General features: G+C 36.6%; 1 protein-coding gene and 1 long non-coding RNA gene across 17 annotated transcripts in view; one reads left to right on the top strand and one right to left on the bottom strand.

Annotated features, from left to right (window-relative positions):
• CAMK2D (calcium/calmodulin dependent protein kinase II delta) overlaps positions 1-23904 on the top strand; it is a 251327-nt gene that overhangs the window by 176629 nt on the left and 50794 nt on the right. For 4 of the 16 annotated variants that reach the window (XM_067558659.1, XM_067558672.1, XM_067558668.1 and 1 more), the window contains 10 exons: positions 276-359; positions 3856-3950; positions 5670-5792; positions 6932-7015; positions 7938-7980; positions 12929-12966; positions 14462-14494; positions 18989-19048; positions 20645-20686; positions 23404-23452. In XM_067558659.1, the coding sequence (XP_067414760.1) occupies positions 276-359; positions 3856-3950; positions 5670-5792; positions 6932-7015; positions 7938-7980; positions 12929-12966; positions 14462-14494; positions 18989-19048; positions 20645-20686; positions 23404-23452 (651 nt within the window). The remainder of the gene's footprint in view (positions 1-275; positions 360-3855; positions 3951-5669; positions 5793-6931; positions 7016-7937; positions 7981-12928; positions 12967-14461; positions 14495-18988; positions 19049-20644; positions 20687-23403; positions 23453-23904) is intronic. The other 12 variants (XM_067558671.1, XM_067558675.1, XM_067558665.1 and 9 more) reach the window with 7 other exon arrangements.
• Positions 5735-23904, bottom strand: part of LOC137160223 (uncharacterized) — a 30152-nt gene continuing 11982 nt past the window's right edge. The window contains exons 2-3 of the long non-coding RNA XR_010921816.1: positions 11765-11857; positions 5735-5860 (exon numbers count right to left, since the gene is read on the bottom strand). This is a non-coding gene — a long non-coding RNA (uncharacterized lncRNA). The remainder of the gene's footprint in view (positions 5861-11764; positions 11858-23904) is intronic.

The following is a 23904-nucleotide window of genomic DNA, read 5'->3' as shown; positions in this document are numbered from 1 at the left end:
CTTTTTCTGTGCATTATACTGTCCTGCAAAATTGTGTGAGGGACAATTCTTTTTGGAAGAGTTGCACTGAAGTCCATGGATTTATGCCAGCAGAGAATTTGGCCAAGAATTTATATCCTGTTTGAAGAATGCAAGATACTTTCCTGTTTTGCACATTTGTTAATCAAATAAGCTTCATTTCTGTGCAACTGTTTGTTATACTGTATATACAATTATGGAGAACACAACTGTTCTCATGACTTACTGGCTAACTCTCTTACCATGTTTTCTTACAGGTTTTGCTGGGACACCAGGGTATCTTTCACCAGAGGTGTTACGAAAAGATCCCTATGGGAAGCCAGTGGACATGTGGGCATGTGGTAAGAAACAATTATGAAGATCTTTGTTTAGCCCACTGCATGGTACTCTGTCAGCTAAGAGCCTCTGTTTAATGTATTTCAGTGTTAATTTTAAAATGTTTCTTCATCTCATGTTTATCTTTTCAGTAGTCACAAGGATTTTTAATGATTCTGTAAACTCAGGGGTTGTACCATATGACTGGAGAATTGCTAACATAGTTCTTATTTTTAAGAAAGGAGAAAAAAGTGATCCAGGTAACTACAGGCCTGTAAGTTTGACCTCAGTAGCATGCAAGGTCTTGGAAAAAAAATGTTGAAAGAGAAAGTAGTTAAGGACATCGATATTAACAATAATTGGGACAAAATACAGCATGGCTTTACAAAAAGTAGATCGTGCCAGACCAACCTAATCTCCTTTTTTGAGAAGATATCAAATATTTTTTAGACAAAGGGAATGCAGTGGATCTAATTTACCTAGATTTCAGTAAGGCATTTGATACGGTTCCACATGGGGAATTATTAGTTAAATTGGGAAAAGACGGGGATTAATATGAAAATTGGAAGGTGGACAAAGAACTGGTTAAAGGGAAGACTACAACGAGTCGTACTGAAAGGTGAACTGTCAGGCTGGTGGGAGGCTTGGGACCAATCTTATGTAAACTTTTTATTACTGACCTTGGCACAAAAAATGGAAATACGCTAATAAAATTTGCGGATGACACAAAGTTGGGAGGTACTGCCTATACAGAGAAAGATTGGGATATCTTACAAGAAGATCTGCATGACCTTGTAAACTGGAGTAATAGAAATAGGATGAAATTTAATAGTGGAAAATGGAAGGTCATGCATTTAGGGACTAATAACAAGAATTTTTGCTATAAGCTGGGGATGCATCCGTTGGAAGTGACAGAGGAGGAGAAGGACCTGGGCGTATTGGTTGATCACAGGATGACTATGAGATGCCAATGTGATGTGGCCGTGAAAAAAGCTAATGCGGTCCTAGGATGCATCAGAAAAGGTATTTCCAGTAGAGATAGGGAGATGTTAGTACCGTTATACAAGGCGCTGGTGAGACCTTATCTGGAATATTGTATGCAGTTCTGTTTCCCCATGTTTAAGAAAGATTAATTTAAACTGGAACAGGTTCAGAGAAGGGTTAGTAAGATGATCCATGGAATGGAAAACCTGCCTTGTGACAGGAGACTCAAAGAGCTTGGCTTGTTTAGCCTAACCAAAAGAAAATTGAGGGGATATATGATTGCTTTCTATAAATGGAAGGAATAAATATCATCAGAGGAATAAATACCAGAGAGGGAGAGGAATTATGCAAGTTCAGCGCGAATGTGGACACAAGAACAAATGGATGTAAACTGGCCATCAAGAAGTTTAGACTTGAAATTAGATGTAGGTTTCTAACCATCAGAGGAGTGGAGTTCTGGAACAACCCTCCAAGGGGAGCAGTGGGTGGGAGCAGAAAACCTTGCTGGCTTCAAAACTGAGCTTGATAAATTTATGCAGGGGATGGTGTGACCAGTCCATGTCTAGAGTAGCCACCTGGAAATGCCAAGGTCAGGGCAAGCTGTAAAAGGAGAGCAGATTCTCCCAGCACTGGTGGGTGACATTGAAGTCAGACTTCCCAACCAGTCACAAACAGTGCTTCTGATTCCCCACACTTGTTGTCGAGAAGCCAAAATAAAAATATACACAGCCCCCTTTACTGCATTTCAGTCTCTGGCTCACTGTAAACCACTAGGTCCAGTAAAGAGACCAGTTATTTAAAACTCTATGCTCTTCATCAAAAAGGTTCTTCTGACCCCAAAGGGTCAGCCACAGTACTAGATCAATATAAGTTTGGATCTTACCCAGAATACCACGCTGCCAGCCAATCCTTTAGTAAATAAAACTAAAGGTTTATTATAAAAGGAAAGAAACAAACTATAAGAGAAATGTTAAATGACTAAAACAATCAGATACATACAAATGATTGGAAAGTCCATATATATCAGTTTTCTAGTAGAATTGTGGAGTTTGCAGGCTTGTATAGTCCCTCTGGTGTACATCTAGTACCTGGATGGGTCTCAGTCCTTTTTCTCACAGCTTCAGTTGTAGATGAGTAGTTGATCCAGAGGTAGGTGAAGACTGAAGACAGACTGAAGTCAAAATGGATGTGGTGCAGCTGCCTTTTATATCCATTGGCCTGTTCCATGCTGCTTGTGGAAATTTACAGGAATAAGATGGAGTTCAGGGTCACATGAGTGAGTCCTGGTGATTCATCAAGTGTATCCCTTGCTTCTCCCCCTCGGCCCATTTCATCTGTGAGTTTCCTTAATGGGCCATTAAGCAGCCTAGTGCTGCAGCCGTCCTGTCTGGGGTGTCATCCAGAAACACAGCCCAAGTTGAAATATAGATACGTCAAACATATCCATAACTTCTAACACAAATATGACACATGTACATAAATAATATCATACTTAGCAAATTATAACTTTTCTAACAGTACCTGACATGGCCTATCTCATGAATTATTGTAATTTTGAAATATTGATATTAAATAATATCGTAAATGGTCCCCCTAATTCAGCCAACGTCACAGTATGATGGGACAGCCTAATTTGGCAATTAACTGATCTTTGACTACTAGTGGTAAATATGCCAATGGACTGTGATGTGATGTTTGATGCAGGGGGTTCAGAGTTACTAAAGAGAATTCTTTCTTGGGTGTCTGGCTGGTGAGTCTTGACCACATGCTCAGGGTTTAGCTGATTGCCATATTTGGCATCAGGAAGGAATTTTCCCTCAGGTCAGATTGGCAGAGGCCATGGCGGTTTTTCGCCTTCCTCTGTAGCATGGGGCACGGGTCACTTGCTGGTACCTTGAAGTCTTTAAACCATGATTTGAGGACTTCAATAACTCAGTCATAGGTTAGGGGGTCTATTACAGAGTGGGTGGGTGAGGTTCTGTGGCCTGCGTTGTGCAGGTAGTCAGACTAGATGATCATATTGGTCCCTTTCAACCTTAATATCTACAAAGTCTGAGTCTTCCACTCTACTGAGACTGATTGGGCCTTGTCTATGATAGACTCTTTTCTTAAAATTTCCCACCATCTTTACCACCACTGCATCTTCACTAATGGGAGCAGTTACGTTAGCAGGCTGGTTTTAACCTCTGTTCTGTCTAAGACTGTTCCAAGTAGGGCTAGAGGATATCTCTCTGTCTGTCTCTAGCTAACTAGAGATTTCCAAAGTGCCTGTCACTATAGTATCCAGGCACCATTTCCTAGCAGATAGTCTTTGTTCCAGAGTGTTATCATGTGAATGCTACACCTGCCCCAGAATATTGTCAGGATGTTTATTTTCTAACATCTGGAAGGATTTCTGTTTAGTTGTACAACCAAATAAGTCATTTGCCTGATTCGTTTGCATCTGTTTTGCACAGCCTTCAGGTACGATTCAGTTCATGTTCACTGGGGCATGTTTGCATGAATGGCTTAATCAATGTTACTCTGGACTTTCTGCAGGTGTCATTCTTTATATTCTCCTTGTGGGATACCCTCCCTTCTGGGATGAAGACCAGCACAGACTGTACCAGCAGATCAAGGCTGGTGCTTATGATGTATGTATTATGCTTATCAGCTACTCTTATAAATTGTTTTTAATTACAGCTTTCAAAATGAGTTTGCTAGACTAAGAGGAGAGTGAAAACTAAGTAGGAATTAGTTCCTAAATATTTCTGTTTTTATCAGCATCTTTGATTCACCCTCTTTATATGTGTAAACATCTCTTTGGACTGTACTTTGTGTTATCATGTTGTCAACATACAATATTTAATATTTACTCTTATACAATATATTTTCTATCTGCCTATTTACACAGTACCTGTATTTTACTACTACTATGTGCCTTTGCCTCCAAACTTACAGCTGTTGTTTTTTTGGGGGTGGTATTCAGAGAGCACAAGGTTTCTCTTTCTTCTGCTTAGTGTTACTGATTTTACATTTCAGTTAATTAGTTACAGAGTATCACAGCTGTGATCTCAGTTGATTCACTTACAAGTTTGCCTGTGTGTGTCTAGCTGGGACAAATGAGTGCAAAAGGAGCCTTACAAATACAAATACCTTCTACAGTATGTTTTTATCAAATTGCCTTGTTGCTTAAAGTCTCAGAGTCTGATAGTTACATGAGTCTAAAATCCTTTAAGAATGTTGGTTACTTTTGCCTTGTTCACATCGTCAGTAATATTTCTAAATTGACACAAACTACACTCTTCAACATACCAGTGCTACCAGCCCAAATGACTTCTTCCTGTGCGTTATCTTTCATAAAGTCATAGCCTGCCTAAATTGGCACAACAGTTACAGAGTGCAGTTCTGTAAATACTTATGCGGGAATAGTCCCATTGACTGAATGATACGCACTGTACCCAGCAGTGAACATTTGAAGGATTAAGCCAGTAGTTCAGAGGTGTTACAGATTTTACGGTGCAGTACATTTATTTTAAACTAAGTGGAGTCAAGACTATTGGTGCTCAACTGTTGAGCAATTTAGAGATGGAATGACTTAAAAATTTGGTAAGGCATACGTACAGAGCTTTCTATTTTTTAAGCCATTCATTTAAGTCCTGTAGTGGAAATGAGTTTATGGTCTCAGTCTAGTTCTTCATGATCAAGTGCCCATATTGCAAAACACAGCACTCCAGTTGGCACTACAGGGAGAAGGCAACGATTAAATAGGAATGGACACTGCATCCATAGATATGGTCCCTGCTGAAGAAAGTAGCACTCACACTCCCCTGTGATACCTGTTTTCTGTGGATCACCGGTGACTCCCAGGCTATTTAACGTTAAGATTCATATACACTATTTAACATTCCAAGAAGACAAATGAGTCTATAGTATATGATAATGTTGTTTATTATTTTTATTGCTGTACTGTGTTAGGCACTGTACAAACACATAGAAAAGCACACTCCCTGACCTGAGTTTCTTAATCTATTCTATTCCTCCTGCATTTTCATCCTGTAATTGTCAGTTTGCATCATGTTGTTGTACGTTTCTATAAATGCTGCACTACAAAATAAGCTAACATCTGAAACAAACCTATTAGAAGTCATCAAAACAATAAAGAAGAAGAAAAATAATATATTGCTTACAGAAATAGTTGTTTTGAATTGTTGTCTTTATAACAGGCTTCATTTGCTCCTCAAACTTTTATGCTGTGCTATCTATTAGTGTGTGTGTGTGTGTGTGTGTGTGTGTGTGTGTGTGTGTGTGTGTGTGTGTGTGTGTGTGTAAAAACAGAGAGAGAAAAAATTACATATCTATTTTTCCTTAAGTTTCCTTCACCAGAGTGGGATACAGTGACTCCTGAAGCCAAAGACCTTATCAATAAAATGCTTACCATCAACCCTGCCAAACGTATCACAGCCTCAGAGGCATTGAAGCATCCATGGATCTGTGTAAGTAGTTTCCACTTGCACACCAAAACTTTTTTACATGCAGAATAGTTGATAGCATTCTCTGAAATCTAGAACACAAATTCAGAAAGTTAGTGACTATTTTTTCCTTCTCTAGAGCTGTTTCATTGCAATATAGTTAAATAGAAGAGATAAAATTGTAGTTATCTAGACTTTATGTAGTTAGAAATAATTATCATATCTGAGGACCCAGCCTGAGAAAGTGTTCCATGCAGGCAGACTCTTGTACCTATGCAGAGCCCCATTGACTTCACTGGGACTCTGAGTGGATACAGAGGTCCACTTGCATTGAGAAGAATGGAGGACCAGGGTCCTTGAGACATTATTATTATGTGCATGTTCAGGGAATACAATATTGAACAATATCAGTAAAAATTCTCACTTATATTATGCTTTACATCTTCAGAACAATTCTTAAAACACACTGGGTGATAGGTAAACGTTACTGTCCACATTGTGTGAAACTAAGAAACAAGCAGTTAGGGGATTTGCCTAAGGATACTCTGCGAGTCACTGACAGAACCACACTCAGAATTGATGTATTTCTGGTGCCCGCCCTTTATTCAATCTAGTAGGTTGCATTATCTTCCCTATCATAGAGTGATGCAAATGATAATGAATTTGAGAATTTAAGGAGGATGTTGAGTATTTCCTTCTTAAACATTTCATGTTCCTGTGTACCATACCATACTGCTAATGTTAAATAAAATTCCATTTCTTTTTTAAAAAGAGAGAATTTTGCAGGACCCCACAATTCAGGATGCTATTACTGATTTTTTATTTTTGTGATTATATATTATCCAAATGGTTTGTTTGGTCAGTCTTTACACAGATGTAAACCCCACTGATTTAAGTTGGAATTTTTTATAGGTAAGGACTGAGTACAAACTAAGTCTCCAGTTTTGCATCAGGTTACACTAGCATGGATCCCTGCATCCATGCAAAATCTTGGGGACTTCACTGGGGCATTGAGGTTTGCTTGAGTTAGACCAGTGAATGATAGGAGCCTAAGAATTAAGAATATGTCCCATGCAGGTTATGATATGTTTGTTCTCCAGTAAATACAACATTGCTCATGTGTTTGTGTGTAGTGAATACATTGTTCTTTTCTTCTCACTCAGCAACGTTCTACTGTGGCCTCTATGATGCACAGACAGGAGACTGTAGATTGCTTGAAGAAATTCAATGCAAGAAGAAAACTAAAGGTAAGAAAAACATTTCTTCAGGGGGCATTTTAGTAGCAGGTAATTTTGGAAGGGTAAAAATATAAGGTGGCATATAGTTCATGTAGAGGATAACCATTCCTTAAAGGGATTTTATGGTGAATATTACTATCCTGCAAGCACTTAAAAATGCTGTTTAAACAAACATCAGGAACTTAGATCTGTTATAAATAAGTACAGCCATGTGAACTGTGTTGTTGCAGGGTTCAATAAGCAACATAAGGCTGAGCTCAGCATGCCTGGATGCATGCGCTTCCAGCAGCATTTTTAGTGCTTTATAGAGATAACTTTTAGCAAATCCATGTTCTGTAGACAAGATACATTTAATATAAATATCACCTACACACCCCCCTAGAATCAAGACGATAGCAATGGCCCTCCATTTAACAAATGATAGGCATTTCTCCCTTTAGATAAAGGAAAACCTCCCTTACTTGGTTGTATTCTTTCTACTCTTTGGAGGCCAGCCACATACTTACTCTGTGTGTGTACATGTGTGTATGTTACATATAAACCCTCAGTTGGGTGCAACTTATTCCAAATAACTAAAGTAAGAGTCTGGGTTCTATTCTCAATGTTGTATGTTTGCAATTTAATTGATGACTAATAACCTTGTGTATGCACATGAATTCGTGGAAAGATTTGTGCACTGTTATATTCTGATAGATCAGTAACTATTTAGGGATATTATGATAGGTAATAAATAGCTTTAAGAATTAGCTACAGTTTCTCAACTCCCAATGGACTGCACTTGATGCCAAATAATGCCTTGAAAAATCCATCATTCCAGAGTTGACTTAGATATTCAAATAATTTATGATTAAACACATTTGCCTTTTAGGTCTGTTCATGCTCAGAACTGTGCATAAATAACACTAATTTGAGATAACATATGTGTACACAGGGGGCCATTTTGACAACTATGCTGGCTACCAGAAATTTCTCAGGTACGTTTATTGAGCTTCCAATACTCATGTTCTTTACATTTTGATGTCTGCTTATTGCAACCAAGATCTAATTAAAATTAGTTTAGAACTGTAGTGGTCTTTGCTACTGTGGAGTATGTAAAGTGTAGTGTATAAAAGTTATTTCTTTTTTGCAGAGATCAGAGCAGAAATTACTCCAGGTGCTGTAGATTAAACTAAAAGGGTCAAATTTAGCCTTTTGTAAGGTGGTGGTGGTAGTTGTAATATTTTGGTGCAATGTCTATTTGTTTTCCTTATTGTGAAGGGGGAGGGTTTTTTCATTCTTATCTGTAGAATGCTATCAAAGAGACCAGACTAAATATTCCAGGTGGGAAAAGCAAAATTGCAAATGCTAATGACAACTGTGCAAGTTGAAATGTGGTCAAAGAATAATATTTTAAAAGTTAAATTACATGGTAGACAAGGGATTGAATATGCAAAACTAAAATACATTTCTAAACTTTACAGACATTGGTTTTGTTACATTCTGATCTTATATAAAAAGCAACCATATAGTACATATTTTACTTTTTTACTATTAATGTATAAAATCAAGTTTATCTCTAATACCATTCCTATTAGTTTGGGTTTTTTAAAGTTCTTCACTCATCTACATCTGTCTCATTCTCGAGCTTCATATTATAATAATACAAGAGTATTTTCTGCATGTGAAATAATAGCTGGACCCTTCTGAATATACTTTCTGGTGTAGGTGTTTATAGTAAAGAAGCTCTAATGCTGAAGGCCAAGGTGTTCATTAGTGCAGGGTATAGTTATAACTGTCTTAATTAGGAGCACCCACAAAATATTATTGTTCTGCTTAAATTTATAGCTACATATTTAAAGTTTTCAATTAAATAGAAAGGAAAAATATCAAAAATAAAATAGCTATATCTTCTGAAAGGGAAATTTGTAAAAGTGTTAAAGCCTTTCCTTCCATCCCTCCCTCTGATTTCCTAAACTTCTCTCCCTTCTCATTTTCTTCCTTTCCCCTACCATCTATTCCCCTCCCTGCTGATTAAGCAGACACTCTGGTCTCCCAAATAGTCATGATACATTTTTGTTTACATTGAGTTTCAATTCTTAGGTGGAAGGGAGGAGCTGGAAATCTCCCAGTGTAAACATCAATATTTGAGAATTATTCTGGGGACCTTATTCCTAACCAAACACTGATAAAGCATAACAGACACCCATAAACAGGAGTGCAGGCTATTGAATATCTGAAGGTGAATTCCACAATTATCCATCAGTAACTTTGCAGCATCCTGTCTCTGAGATAGTTCTGTTGCAATATATTTAATTAACAGATACAAATGTTACAAATGGGCATGTTTTGAAGAATAATAAGCATCAAAGAATCCAAAATTAAGCAAGCTACAGCAGGATGCATGTGAGATCAATTTTTCCAATCTGCTTGGTATTTGGAATACATATTGCCCTTCTTTGTTAGGTTCTCCTATTTAATATAGCTGTAACTATACTGTAAAATCGTCTTTAGGGAATGTAAAATACATTTGGTTAATATTTAATGAATTGCCAGTAACTTTCAGTTTCCTTTAAGACTTGAATAGAAATGCTGTAGTATCAGACTGAGTATCTTGTAAAAATGGATTATCTTACAACATGAAGCATGTGTATCATTTCTAATCATTCTCCATAATCATTGTTTCACATACCTCATATGTAAAGTCTAACACCTCTCTGAAGAACAAGAATGTCATAGTTCTTTAAAAATATTATTTCAAAATGTCTTGGCATGGAGATCAAAGACTTTTTCATCCATCATTTCAGTGGTTAATTTAAGACATACCTGCAGCATCCTGCACTTGAGATGACATTTTAGTTTTTGAGTTATTTTTATTCATTGAATTTCATTGAAAGCATGCTTTTTAAGGTTATTTGTCCATAACAATGTGTTTACAAAAGTGTTTTTTATTTTTCCTTTTCTTTCTTGCTTTTATGTGGAATGTGTGTTTCTTGTGAGGTAAGACCCTCAGCAACTGAAAGAAACATCTTTTTGTATCTCCTAAGCAAAATTGCTGTCTGCCCTGAACCAGACTAATCTCTGCATGTTGTCACAATTCCATTTCTTTTCAGTTTGCTTTCTGGCTTATTAGCAGTGCCTTAAGATGTTATAACTATTGCTTTTTAGTTGAGGGAAACCAGCATTGTCTAATTTTTCGTTATTAGGTTACTTTAGAATATGCTTTGCTACTGCAATTTTTGATTCACATACAATGTACTTGCTTACACAACATGCTTTTAAATAGTATTAGAATTATATCACAAGCCAACACAAAGGGCAAAAGATCCATAGCTAAAGCTGGTGATAACACTTTTTAAATAGTTGTGTGTAGATATTAGAGTATGCATAGAACAGGGGCATATATACTACGTTTGTTCTGGACATGGAGCTCCTGTTAATATGTAGTATAGAATATGTCACATAATATGAAATATCACACACCAATCTCATGCAAAAGACATCCCCTTACACACATCTTATAGGCACAATAGAGGAGTAATGGTTGTTACAACCTTCATTTTGATTTTTTATTATTTGTTTTGTTAATTTTTTTATCTAAAAATATTTATGTTTCCGGAACATGAAAAACTCAGATGTTAAACATAAAACATAACCTTGGAAGGGTGTATTTCATATTATGACAAGCAGCTTGTAATCATTAATTTAATTAATTTTTTTCTGTTTTTTAGTTCTGTGAATATAAAATAGCCTGTGAAGCCAATAACTTTCCTGTAGCTTGAAAATAACCATTTTCTGCTAAATTAGTTTAAGAATGTGATGCACTTCTTACTCTGATTATTTGTCCTGTAGTAGAGTCTAAAACCCCAATAAAGAATCAAGGCCCCATTGTGCAAGGTGCTGTACCTACATTTAACAAAAAGACAGTCCTTATCCCAAAGAATTTGAAGTAAAAGAGCAGCATATTTTAAATATAATATATGATTTTCACATATAAAAAATTCCACATTATTCTTAGCACAGATATTTTATGTCAATTTTAGCTTGGAATAAATTTCTATGAATGAAATTTTTCTCCTCCTGAAAATAGGGATTTATGAAGGGCAAAAGTTACACAGACATAACAGTGGTCTGAATGGACTTGCTATCCTAACTGGTAAAGTGCATTTTGAGGAGTGATGCAATCCTACTAGGTTATGGAAGATAACTTCTTAACTTAACTTGAACTCCAGTTAAAGTTCCAGGATCCTTTAAACAAATTTGAAAGGCACTTAATAAAGTTCCGTTCTTTTCTACACTGTTTTTATGGTTATGTAGTCCATTGTGTCCACAGTATAACCACAGTAATATGAGCACTTGACCCAAACACAGCAAGTGAATAAGACACGGACACAGAAATATAGATGCTCTATCTCTATCTCATTAACCTAACTAAGAGAAATGGGGATTAAATAGTACCCCACCAAACCACATGGCTGAAACTGACCTAATGTCGTTTCCAGCAGAATAAGCCCTTTCACTGCCAGTCAAATAAAGGAGTCTTTCTCAAGTTTCTGTGATCCCTGCTATCCTTCTTCACGTTTGGGACAAGGGTCCAGATTTTCTCTGCACTTTTGTCCTCAGCAGCTGCCTCTCTATGTAACAAGGAGAAATGGCCACAAACTCCCCTTTGAAAATGTGTGGACAAATGGCAGCCCAGTGGCTTAGCCACAGCCAGTTAGTCACCTTATGTCACCACAAGCTGTCATGGACAAGACCTAGAGATTGTGACTTCCAACTCACCTCATTAGACTTCAGATCTTCTGTTCCTCCTTCTGGGTATCTTGTTGTGTGAAGAGGACACCAAAAGTTTGTCACCGGTCCCCAGAAGTAGTACTACATATTCCAAATCAAAGGGAAAGGGAGTTAATGTGTGTTTATATCCACTGAACTAGCCAGATGAATATAGGGTGGGGTTCATGGCCAGTTTGAATCCCTATATTCCCTTCTACTTCACCTCAATCCTGCATAAGCCACAAGCTACCCCAGGAATCAAGGACCTCTAGGATCTCTCTCCTCTGGGTTGGTGTGGCCACAGTCCCAATGCCAACTAGCAAGGTAGGCATTTGTGTCTATCACAAAAAAGCTAGTCTCTCCCCAAATCTGAGCACAATTGTAGTAGTAAAATGCTATCATTTTTACAAACTACGGTGGAATCACAATTATCTGATCTAATTGGTACCAGGGCCAGATCGGATAGCCAAAAATCTGGATAAACCAAAGAATGGGTGTCGGGGCTCTGGCTGTCAGCCCGGACGGTGGGGCTCCAGCAATGGTGCTGATAGCCCGAGTCCCACCGCTGTCAGTCCTGGGCGGCTGTTGGTTCCATTAATATGGAGAGCTGGCTTATGGAGGCTCAGTTAAATGGGGTTCTACCGTATAATGCAGTGTATTTCCTAGGTGTACAAATCCACTCATAAATAAAGCAAAATCGTAAATGACAGCCACATTTTGTGATTCGTTATTGTTGATATTTTTGGCTGTGACCCTGCAAGCATTTACCCATGTGAATAATTCAGTTGAATTCAGTACGCCTCCTCATGCACTTAGAGTTATATGAGTAAGCCATTGCCAGTTCAGGGCTTTTGTGTCTTTGCTCCCAGGCTAATGCACACATTTTAGAAATCTGCAGTAGGTCTCTCAGTAAAAATAATGAGGTTCTACTGTATATGGCAGTATGTAGTGCCTAATACAGCTCAGTGCAGATCTTGACAAAATCAAAGTAGCAAATCTAAGAAAATCAGCTTTATGTCCAGTAGTTTGTCATTTCTCAAAAGCTGTGATTATCCCATTTCCTAAATGCAAAGCAGCAGAGGAAGGAACTAACAAAAAGTGCTTGCTTTGCTTCATACCCAGCGGACTTTATTGATAACCAGCTGACATTGAATGTATTCTCTCATTTTACAGCAGCAAAAAGTTTACTGAAGAAACCTGATGGAGTCAAGGTAAGTTAAACAAATGCACCAAACTATACATCTCGTTCAGCCCTTTTTTTTTTAATCTTGTACCCTTCTAACTTCTATTGCCTTTGCGATTGGAAATAACCACATCTCTTCTTCATAAGTTGTATTAAGAAATGGTTCTCACTGTATATTTGAAGAAGTTGAAGTTAGTTTAAGCTCACAATAATGTGCCAGAAAAGAAATAACTGGAGAACTGTACTATGTTTTAAATAAGGTTAAAAAATGCTGACAAGAATTATTTTCCTTGCTTTTTTCAGCAAAGAGTAATCCTGTCATTGGTGACTCACTGTTTTTTTAGCTACTTAATATAAATGAGATTTTGGTCCTAGGTGTGTTAGCTTTTCAGTTGTTCCTACCAATCTGCACCCCCCCTGCTTCCATGTTTCTTGAATTTCCATTAGAATTGATGGAAGGTCAGAAGAGTGCTGGTAGTTTGCATACCACATTCTACCAGATGTACTTGATGTGTTTGGCAGAAGTCAGGGGTTTAAAATCTCAGTGAATAAGCTTTTCTGACTAATAGACCTTGGTAAGAATGGGAACATTTTGGCAACTTTTATAGATGATTTAGAGCTTCTATTCTCAGATCAGGTCCTGAAGGAGGAGAGATGCTTCACAAATTAATGTTCTAAATAGATACTTAGAAAAATAGCCAGGAAAAAAAAATCTCTGAGCACTGAAAAATGTTTTATTTCTTTTTTTTCAGAGTATTCCTGAAGATTAAATAAAGCCCCCCAGCTTTCCTTAGATAATACAAAGTTTCTTCTCCTCAGTTCTGCCTGATTTCTCAGGAGTGTGTCTTTGATCTGAATTTTAGTTTTCTGCTTAAACTTGCTTTTTCTTTAACAGAGTGCTGCTTACTTAAATATTTGATTCACAGTAGATTTGTCTTTACTTTCTCACACACATGCATTCTCTCACCCTTAAAAATATTAAGGCTCTTCAATTGAAGTCAGTTACCTGAATGTTACCCAAAGTGAAATAATGGCCAACTTACAGAGGAGTTATATGAAGAAGCACATTGTTCTGTTTGATTAGGTCACTGCAATACAGATTCCTTAATTTAGGAATTTTATGTGCTTCAGTCAGGCTAATATTTTTATAAATACCATTCTTCCTACAGGTTTATAATGGTATCTGCTGTATCTCCACTTTGATAGCCATGTTGCTGGCAATTATCATCAATGGTTTGCTAATATTATACTTGTTGGGATCTGATATTTCTTGGTTTTCATGACGTTTCAGTTTTCTGTCATGTTCCTGTTCAAGGTGGGAAATGTTTATCTGCATGGGAGTCTTTGTTTTCAGCATTTTTCTCATGTAGAAACTTCCCCCCACAAAAAAAGTATTTCCATCTCTTCTGCAGCTTAGTCGATATTTTTTAAAACAAAAGTATACTGTACTCCGTGCATTGATACTTTCAATCCAACCAGTCACATTTTCTTCTTTTCCTTTTCTTTCTGACTGGTCAATTCAGAAAAGGAAGTCCAGTTCGAGTGTTCAAATGATGGTGAGGATCTTTATCTGCCAGATTTTTCCTCCTGTGAAACATTCACACTTAGGAATCAAATAATTGCATTTAGATCTGTTAACATAACTTGAGAAGCTGCAAGATTTTTAACATGCAAACTTATGACTTCTAAGTCAACAAGTGCTACATGCCATTTGTAATGAATTGTTCTGCAATTCTTTAAAGCAAGATTTTTAGCTATAGAAATATAAATACAAAAAAGTAGATGTAACATTGGCCAATGCAGCTGTCTTTTGTACAGTAAAAAAAGTTTAAACACTCCATTAATTTTTTAATCTCCTTGTATTAAAGACAATAACATTTAAAATAATAAATGGATAATAAGTGTAATGAAGACACTACACTGTATAGTTATTCACATAGAAACTTTAAAAAAAATTAAAAATTGCAATACTTGGGAAGTTACTAGAGCCTTTACCCGTATCATATGAATACAGTTCAGCATGAGGAATCCATTAAGAGACACCTCCCTCTCCCCACTGCCCTTCTTACCCAAAAAATAAATTCACTACAAGAGGCACTTTTACTGATTCCAGCTTTAACTGAGGATATATTCAGTATTTAGGACATTTCAAGGTGATTTTCAAAATCCTGCTTTGTATATTTTTATTGTCCCTTGAAATCAAATAGCAAATGTAAGGATGGTTGTTTATTTTCTTTTGGGGAATGTTGTACTTTTAGAATTGAATAATAAGGTTTTACTAAGTCTCTTAGTGTTGTTTGACCAGGCACAGGTTGCCTGGGTCACATCACGATGCCAAGCTACAAGCAAAAGGCCACAGCAGACATGCCTTGTCCCTTCCTTGTTCCAGACTCCCAACCTGTCTCCATCCTAGTGCAGTCTCATCCCAAGATCTCCTCAACCTCTAACTCAGATCCCCCATCTTAAGAACCAATACATAGACTCACTTCCCCTGGCAAGTGTTCCCAGGCAGGAAGGGACCAGCCTCCTGTTTAACTGGGCTTGATCCTGATTTCTGGGATGATGGTGGTAATCCTGGCGAGGCAGCTTAGTCAACATGACACCCCAGCATGCCTCTCTGCTGCTGATCCACTTAGGAGGGAGGCAAATGTTCTGTCTCCTCAACTGGTTACTCTGTCATGAGCAAGCAGACCTTCTCTTGAAAAATGGAAAATATCTGTTTGGCAAATGGCATATATCTTCTACCAGCTGAATGCATTTTTTCATGCAAGAGATCAGTTCATTTTAATACAAAAGTACAGGCCATTTACCAGGTAGGGATATTTTCAGCATCCCAAACACATGGTGTTGCCTGCTTTTACAGTCTGTAGAAATACCACATAGAAAGCTTGGAAGATTTAGATCCCGATACATAGTTTTATACAACTTTTACAATATATATAAAACCCACTAATGCTTAGGACTGTATGACCCTGCCCCACTGTTTGCTGAGAGAGAGAGAGAAAGAGAGTGAGAGAGAGAATGTGTGTGTGTTGCTATGAAAGTTTAAAAGGTGTTTCTTGGCAACCATGATTTTAGTAGAAAAAGTTTTCCTTTCTGACAACAAATAGAAGTACACCAATTTAGAATAATTTCTATTGTCACTTAATCATTTGGCATGAAAATGCTGATTTTCTTTTTTAATAGTTTTCCCTTTCTGTTAAAATAAATGGAATATAGATTATTTAAAATATACAAAATCTACAATTTTTCTTTAAATTGGAAGTGTTTTGCTAAGCTTTGTTCATACAGAGGAAATAACGACTAGACAATATATTTTCTCTTTCATTTGTACTAATGTAAATTCTGTATTCTTGATGTACCACTTAATAGGCTTGAATACATATTCTTCAGTTCTCAGTGGTAGCTGTAATGAATGCTATTGTTTATTTTTATGGGATTTTGACAAGGGGAGTATGGGCTCAATCCTGCTCTCCTTACTCAGGCAAAATTCTCTCTGAAATTTGGTTTCCTTTTGTCAGTTATGTGTTCAGTGACAAGCACTTGTATGACGTGGGGTTTGATTTCTGATGTTGCTGAACTCGATGAAGTTTAGTGATCCTTTCATTCCTTCCCTCATATATGCTTTGTATGTGTTCATTTCTGCTTTCTTTTGCTCTTTGATTGCTTCTGTCTTGATGGCCAAATTGTCAATGAGTATTCACTTTTAGTTGTACAACTTGGGAGACTGATTTTCTTTTGTTACAAGAGAAAAAGAATATGATTGTACATGGTTGTATGTATTGTTGTTATTCCATAATCTGTGTAATCGTATTTTTTAAAAAAGTCTCCTTGAATTTAGTGGGTTTTTTCCTTGAGTAAGGAATGCAGGTGGTAGCATTTTGTATCATTAATTGTTCCGCACTAGACTCCTGTAAGAAATCCAAGTGCTGGCCGTTATTAAGTCTGTAATGCACCAGAGCAATGTGTCTGTATTAGGGATTTCCATCATCTTAACTACATGGATGTGGTCACAGTAGAACATAGTTCCCTAGTCTAGACATGTCCTGGCTAAGGCACTGACTATGCTGCAGATTTGCTCTGATTCCAGCAATTGATGGGCATCCACAAGTGTAGCTGCACCAATGCAAACACCTGAGGTGAAATCCTGGCACAATTAAAGTCAATGGCAGCAGCTTTCATTGATTCAGTGGGGTCATGATTTCACCCCTTGTGCAGAGTTGCCCAAAGAAAGCTTACTCAGTAAGCTTCATTGGTCTGTACCAGGGGTTGCAGCAGTTCAGAGCTAGACTTGGGGGAAAGCTGCAGTGTAGACAAGGCCTACATATCATTAACCCTGTCTAACAAAGAGGTTAAGTGGTTTACTTAAGGCCACGGATGGATTGATGAGCTGAAATTAGGATTCAGAAATTCTTGGCTCTAAGCCCAGTGCTTGAACCATTAGTCTAGGCCAATCTCTGTCATTATACCCTCTGATAAATATTATTCAGGTCTTCAACATTTTAGATTTCCTGAAGACTTTTTAATAAAAAATATATTCCCCAGCAGCCTGACTGAAACAAAGGGCTTGACTTTTGGGTTTTAAATGTGGTAGTTAATTTTACTTTAATATTGACAAAATGTCCATCAGTGAAAGAAGAGAAGTCTGGATTTGTATTCTTGCTTTTCTTTCCCATTTAATGTTTACATTTCCGGTACCAGAGTACTGACACAGTGGAGCAATAAAGATTCTGTCCTCTGACTGATGGAAATGTGCCAACCCTGTATGCAGAAACCTACCTTACATTTTGCTGCTTTGATTTGCTCCTGTTATAACTAGAACTGGTCAAAAATACACCCCCAAAAAAATCCTGATCATTTTAATTGAAAATAGTTTGACAACAACAAAATCCAACCAGCTTTAGTTATAATTGAAGCTGGCTTTCCAGTTGATATGAAAACTTCATTTGGGGCTTGATTTTTTAAACTCTCCCCAGGTTTGCAAACACCGTGACTTTTACCTACCTGATTTTACAGGTGCAGTTATGGAAGGTTGGTTATAAAAATGGTATAAGAGTCAGAGAAATTTAAATGAATTGCTAAAATTTTATGAGAGAGAGGGAAATACATTTAAAAAAAAATAAAAGCCCCCAGTTCTGCAAAGACTTAACACGCTTTGAAGCCAGTGAGACTACTCACATACATAACTGCTTACAGGATCAGGACCAAAAATAGTAGTGTGGAGAAGCTACAGTATAGAAAGTTATATTGTTAATTTAGGTTCTGTGGTCTGCGTTGTGCAGGTGGTCAGACCAGGTGATCATAATGGTCCCTTCTGACCTTAAAGTCTATGAAAAGCCAATGTACAGTAATAGAAAGATGTTACTGCAGGCACAGCCAAATGGGAAAATAACTATTGAGCTTTTTAAAAACAAACTAGCCCATTAGTTTATTTCATTGAATGAAAATGAAACGTATGTATTTCATCTGAAATACTAAATGCTTAATTGAAAAAAGTCACAAAGTGAATATACCTGAACACATTCTGACCTCAATGACACCCATATAAATCTGGAGTTACCAATTTCAGTGGACCACTGAAACTGCCTTCCATGAAAAATAAAATGACATTTAACTTAGTGACACCCTCCTAAAAATAAAGTGAAATGAGGGTATATTACATAACACAGTTGAGTCATCATAAACTGGCAAATACATCACAAGAGAAATATAATCATTTTCTTTCTAAAAGCCATATTAATTATATATTCCTGTTACTTGTTTTAGCCACTGTTAAAAAAACTCTTCACTCATTTAAGTGTCACAGCTGAAACCGCCTATGTCCTATATAGAATTTCCTAGATCAAGTCCAAAATACTGTAACTAGCATCTTTGGGAGAAGGTACCAAACCTGTTGTCAGTGTTCTTTTCAAGTTCATAAGTTGACCTTTCTGTGATTCTTTATTTCCCTATCTATATCTGTATATAGATAGTCTATATAGAGAGATATAGATATGTTAACTACCAAGAATTCTAAGGCATGTCTATTTCTATTTTCTGCATACCTACAGATAAACAACAAAACCAACGTGGTAACCAGCCCCAAAGAAAATATTCCTACCCCGGCGCTGGTATACCTGGAATTTTTCTTTTCACCCTATCTTTAAGTTCTTTACTGTTTTCTGTTTGTTTTTCCCTTTTTTGCTTTTACTCTTGGTTTGCTTTCCAAAAATTTTGGAACAATTTTTCTCTTTCTTGTTGTTTGTTCTTTTTGTGAGGAAGTCCATTGTGAAGCAACATGTTTATAAATAGAAAATGTGACACGAAAGCTGGACGTGGTTGTGTGGTAGCATTAGCAGCTATTGTTGAATTTTTTGCATGATGTGTCAGAAAGTGAAATAGATTGCGCTTTTATGTTGCCTTTAGCTCTTCACTTGATGGTTGTTTCAGTATTTTTAAATGCTGATTTATTTTTTAAATTGTACCTATTATCTATTATTTTGCCTTAACACAAGTGTTGACATCAAGGAGAGTTAACAGGATTATTGCTAGGCAGCAATAAAATGGACCTTATTCAGATTTTCATTTTTCCGACTCTGACAACCCAGCAGGACTTTGCAAGACTTTACTTATTGGGATCAAGAGGCACCTCGTCCTAAAGCTTTTTGTGTAGTGCTATTACACTTAAAATCTACAATAGGCATTACTCAGTAGTAAGTTCTGTGGGGACATATTATTAAACAGTAGGACAGTGTACATGAATATTCCACGTCATGATTTTGCTTCTGTTAGTAACTCTCATTTCTTAAGAATATGCTATGGAGGAAGGCTTATGAACCCAAATGCTTTTAATTACCTAAATTTAAGCAATATCACTTCTCATGTACTTTGGTACATAGCTCTTAAGAAATGCTGCTGCTCTTTAATATAAACATAGGGACAAATTCTGCTCATAGATTTACATGTGCAGCTTCCATGGAAGTCTGCATTAAGTCAAGTCATTTCAGAGCAGTAGTTTATAGGTTTTATGGTATGTAAATAAGTCCTCAACTCCGTCAAGTAGTCCCAGACACTTGTGAGCACATAAAAAAGCTGCAGTTGCTGCAGCTTGTTCCTGTGCCAACTAACTGGCATATGCAGTGTTTTTTAAGGGAAGTGAGAGGGGAGTTAAACTTGGAAATGCCATCGAGAATTTCCATCATAGTTGTTATCTGTGCTGTTCAACAGGCTAGAAATAACCCATGTACTTCCAAACTCCGTTTGTGTTTAGATGTACCCAAATCTTTCTGAATCTGCTCAGCCCATCTTTACTTTTATTTCTGTTCATTTTTGCTTTAGTAGTAAGCATACAATATTTTTAAGTTAAAATAGTTCACCATCTATGAGCTAAAGCAGTTCCAACAAAAAGGGACAATGTATCTGATATGAGACATTGTGCAACAGAGTGCCTCTTCAGGTCTCCAGAGCTTCAAAGCCCTGTGTGTGTTGATCATGAATAAGGTCTTCGCATGCCGCTGCAATAGATAAGGTAGCCGACCTTGCTGTCTTGCCAGTCAAGGAATCTTTATTAGAGACATCCAGTTTCATCCTCTGGCAGCAGTTAACATTTGCTTTAGCTCTTGTCACTGTTTAGCTATTGTTGGCTGGCTCTTTTTGCGCTCCCTCACACTAATGTGAATGTATTTACCAATGAGAACCATTTTTCTCTTTATTTTGTCCTCGCTCAGGAGCCCCAAACTACAGTAATCCACAACCCTGATGGAAATAAGGTACTCACTCAGAAAGAATCAGCTCCATCTTGCTTTTCCAAAGTGCACATTTCATCCACTATTCTAAGCCAGAATGTGCCCATTACCCAGAGTTAGCAAGGAAAAAAATCTCATTCCTGGATCTGTTGCACCTCGTGCCTCTTGGGCCTAATTCATCTGTGGCTTGTTCCTGCTGAATGCTTTCTGCCTGGCTGCTGGCACCCTCAGCTCCTGTGGATATCTGTTGGAGATGAAGGGGCTCAGCACCCTGTGGAATCTGGCGTTTTGTACATCTCTTGCTTCAGGCAAGAACTTTCAGTTTTAAAAAAAAACAAAAAAAAAACACAAAGGAACAATGTGTTCAGACAGAGAGTATAGTGAGGTTATTTTTAACACTTGTGTATGAAGCTTTCACTAAAGATGAAGGCATATTTTGAGCCCTTTCCATCTGCTGTTTCTCAGCATGCTCATGCATCATACTGTGACATGTCTTCTGCATGGAACTTTTGACTTCTTCCATAACGTCATCCTGCAGTTTCAAAAGAAGTTAACACTTGAAGTGGCTAGAAGCTCGTTTGAATTCATAAATCTTGATTTGATACATTTTTCCTCATTGATTTTCTTTCTTCTGTGTGCAGTGATGGTTGTGTTTGGTGTCTGGTTTCTGTAATGTGATAACTTTTTTCCCCCTGCATGGACTTGAAAAGGGCTATGGAATATTGTAATTTATGATTCATGTTCCTAGGTTTCATATGCAGATTTCACTTATTTAAACAGATTTTACTGTGTACACTGAGGATTTAAAGTCCCCAATGGATTGTTGTCACACTTATCTAGTGTAATTAATTATGGTTGCCCATTGCTATATTTCCAAAGGATTGAGTCTGAATGGAAAATATCACATGCAGACATTTTGCAAGCATGAAAAAAGTGTTAACTGTGCATACTGTAGTCATATCTCCTCTTCATTTAATTATTTATTTTATAGTTTGTGGCTAAGAATAAGTTATGATGCTCATTTCACTACTGTACCAACAACTGTATGTGCTCATAGTCCATATTTCATCTCCCATGTTTTATTAGGTAGTGTACAGCCAACATTTTAACTTTAGTCAAATCTTTACTAAGACCACCAAAGGGAAGACCACCAAAGAACAAACATTGGAGCTCTTTGGCATGACTACATCTACTTGACTTTATTATATATTCATGGCAATTTAGATATTTGATATCCCCAAAAGTCATAATATGGACAGGAAAACCACTTATGGGGAAAGTTACTGTTAAATTTAATTACCTGCAAAAACAACTATTTTAGCATGACAAATGGAATGGATGCTTCCATATTACTGGCCACATCTCTGATGTGTGCTTGTGCATGATGTTTTCTGCTTGTATGTGTGTGATTTTTATTTTCTTCTAGGCACTATATATGATTGATAACGCATGATATGTCCATTGTATGGAGTGAAAAGTAACACCATTCACAATAGGCAAAGCACAATGGTTTATTTAGCTTGGTTTGTATATGGGGATTGATTAGTGTAGTTTGTTTATTGATGCATATAATTTTGTTCTTTTACATTTGAATAATGCATTAACCATTTTACAACTTTTCTTTGACTTGGCATTGTGAATCATAGTAGAAAAAGGGACACTGTCAGGGTATTTTGGAATTTTCCTTTCATTAATGTTTATAGTAACCCCTCAGAAGCTTGAAACAAACTAATTTTTTCCCTGTCTATCTCATGAGTAAACTAGCTGGTTATGGGCGTTTTTACTCTTGAGTATTTCGCTGCTGACTTTTTCTTTTTTTATGTGCAACAAAGCATTTATTTTTAAAAATCATAAAGAATAGATCTTCTACAAATAAATTTTAGGAGCAAAACAGTAGGTCAAAATTTTTGCCTACTAAGTTTGACAGTGTCCTTTTAAGTGTGCTCACTAATTTTTCACGTTTCTAATATCTTATAAAAATTGTGATTAAGTAGCTTGCCTTTTAACATTGTGAAGATTTTAATACAACTGTCGGATGGACAAGTCATTCCTCTGTGTGGCTGATTGGTTAAAGAATATTTCTACAAAGATAACTCAGATTATCTAGGAGAATTGTTGTAGACCTCTCTAGCAATTTGCTCTCTTTCAAAATTTTTGGCACAAGAAGGGTATAAAAATGCATTCATGGATCTGATCCAATTCTTACTGAAATCAATAGGAGCCTTTCACTTTACTGCAGCAGGTGTTATACGAGCAGAAGAATTACCATAAATTGTGAAATGCAACGTTCTGCTTACTATATATTTAAAAGCTCAAATGGAATAACTTATTTTACACAGTTGATATTCACTAAGCTTAAAATGGCAAGTTCTAATATTTGACTGACGTAATTCATATAACAGTTCCAACATTGTCTAGTAGGATGTAAAAGAAAAAACAAGTTAACTCATTTTCATAAACATCTTTTTATATTTCCCTTATATCCGTGTGAAGTTCAAAAACTGGACAGTCAGAAATACATTTAATAAAAATGTTCCCTTTTGAAATGGATGAAAATTATTGACATTTAGTTTCAGGTAGAAATATCTCAATCCATGTGACCATTTGTTTGTGAATTACATCCACATGGCCTGCTTGAAGGCTTTGCATGATCTGTACAATACCAAGTATAATTTTCATAGGTGCATGAATAATATTGTTGGGTCATTTTATGCATTTCACTTTTATTTACTTCTCAACAGGAGTCAACGGAAAGTTCCAATACAACTATTGAAGATGAAGATGTGAAAGGTATGATTAATAGTTGGAAAGGCAAAATCATAGCTACATGCATACATTTCAATCGGTTTTATTAACTTTGTTAATCTGTTAGATGGAGGCATTTCCTTATTAATCTAAGGAGAACATGCTATTATTTTTGAAAATCATGTTCATTGCTTAAAGTCTATATGTTTAGTTCTGGGTTCGATAGTCTAACTTTTACTTCTGCAATTACTAAAATACCACCATCTCTGTAGCATTTTGGAATTAAGGAAATGAAGAGATCAAAGTTTGTCATTTAAAATTATAGTTATGGCAGCAGTAAGGGTAGATTAAAAAACTAGTGACATTTAATATTATTTTAAATTTCATTTTGTATGTGGTATTTTAAATTTTTTTTGTTTGTTTTCTTGTTTTCATTCATGTGATTTTAGTGGATTTTTTCAGATCAGCATTTATTTAAAAAAATTTCTGTTCAGATG

The sequence above is a fragment of the Emydura macquarii genome, unplaced genomic scaffold, assembly GCF_026122565.2.
Source record: "Emydura macquarii macquarii isolate MOO-44397 ecotype Brisbane River unplaced genomic scaffold, CSIRO-AGI_Emac_v2 contig_2171, whole genome shotgun sequence".
NCBI lineage: Eukaryota > Metazoa > Chordata > Testudines > Chelidae > Emydura > Emydura macquarii.
The sequence above is the reverse complement of the archived record's forward strand: the minus strand, read 5'-3'. Positions and strand labels throughout refer to the sequence as shown.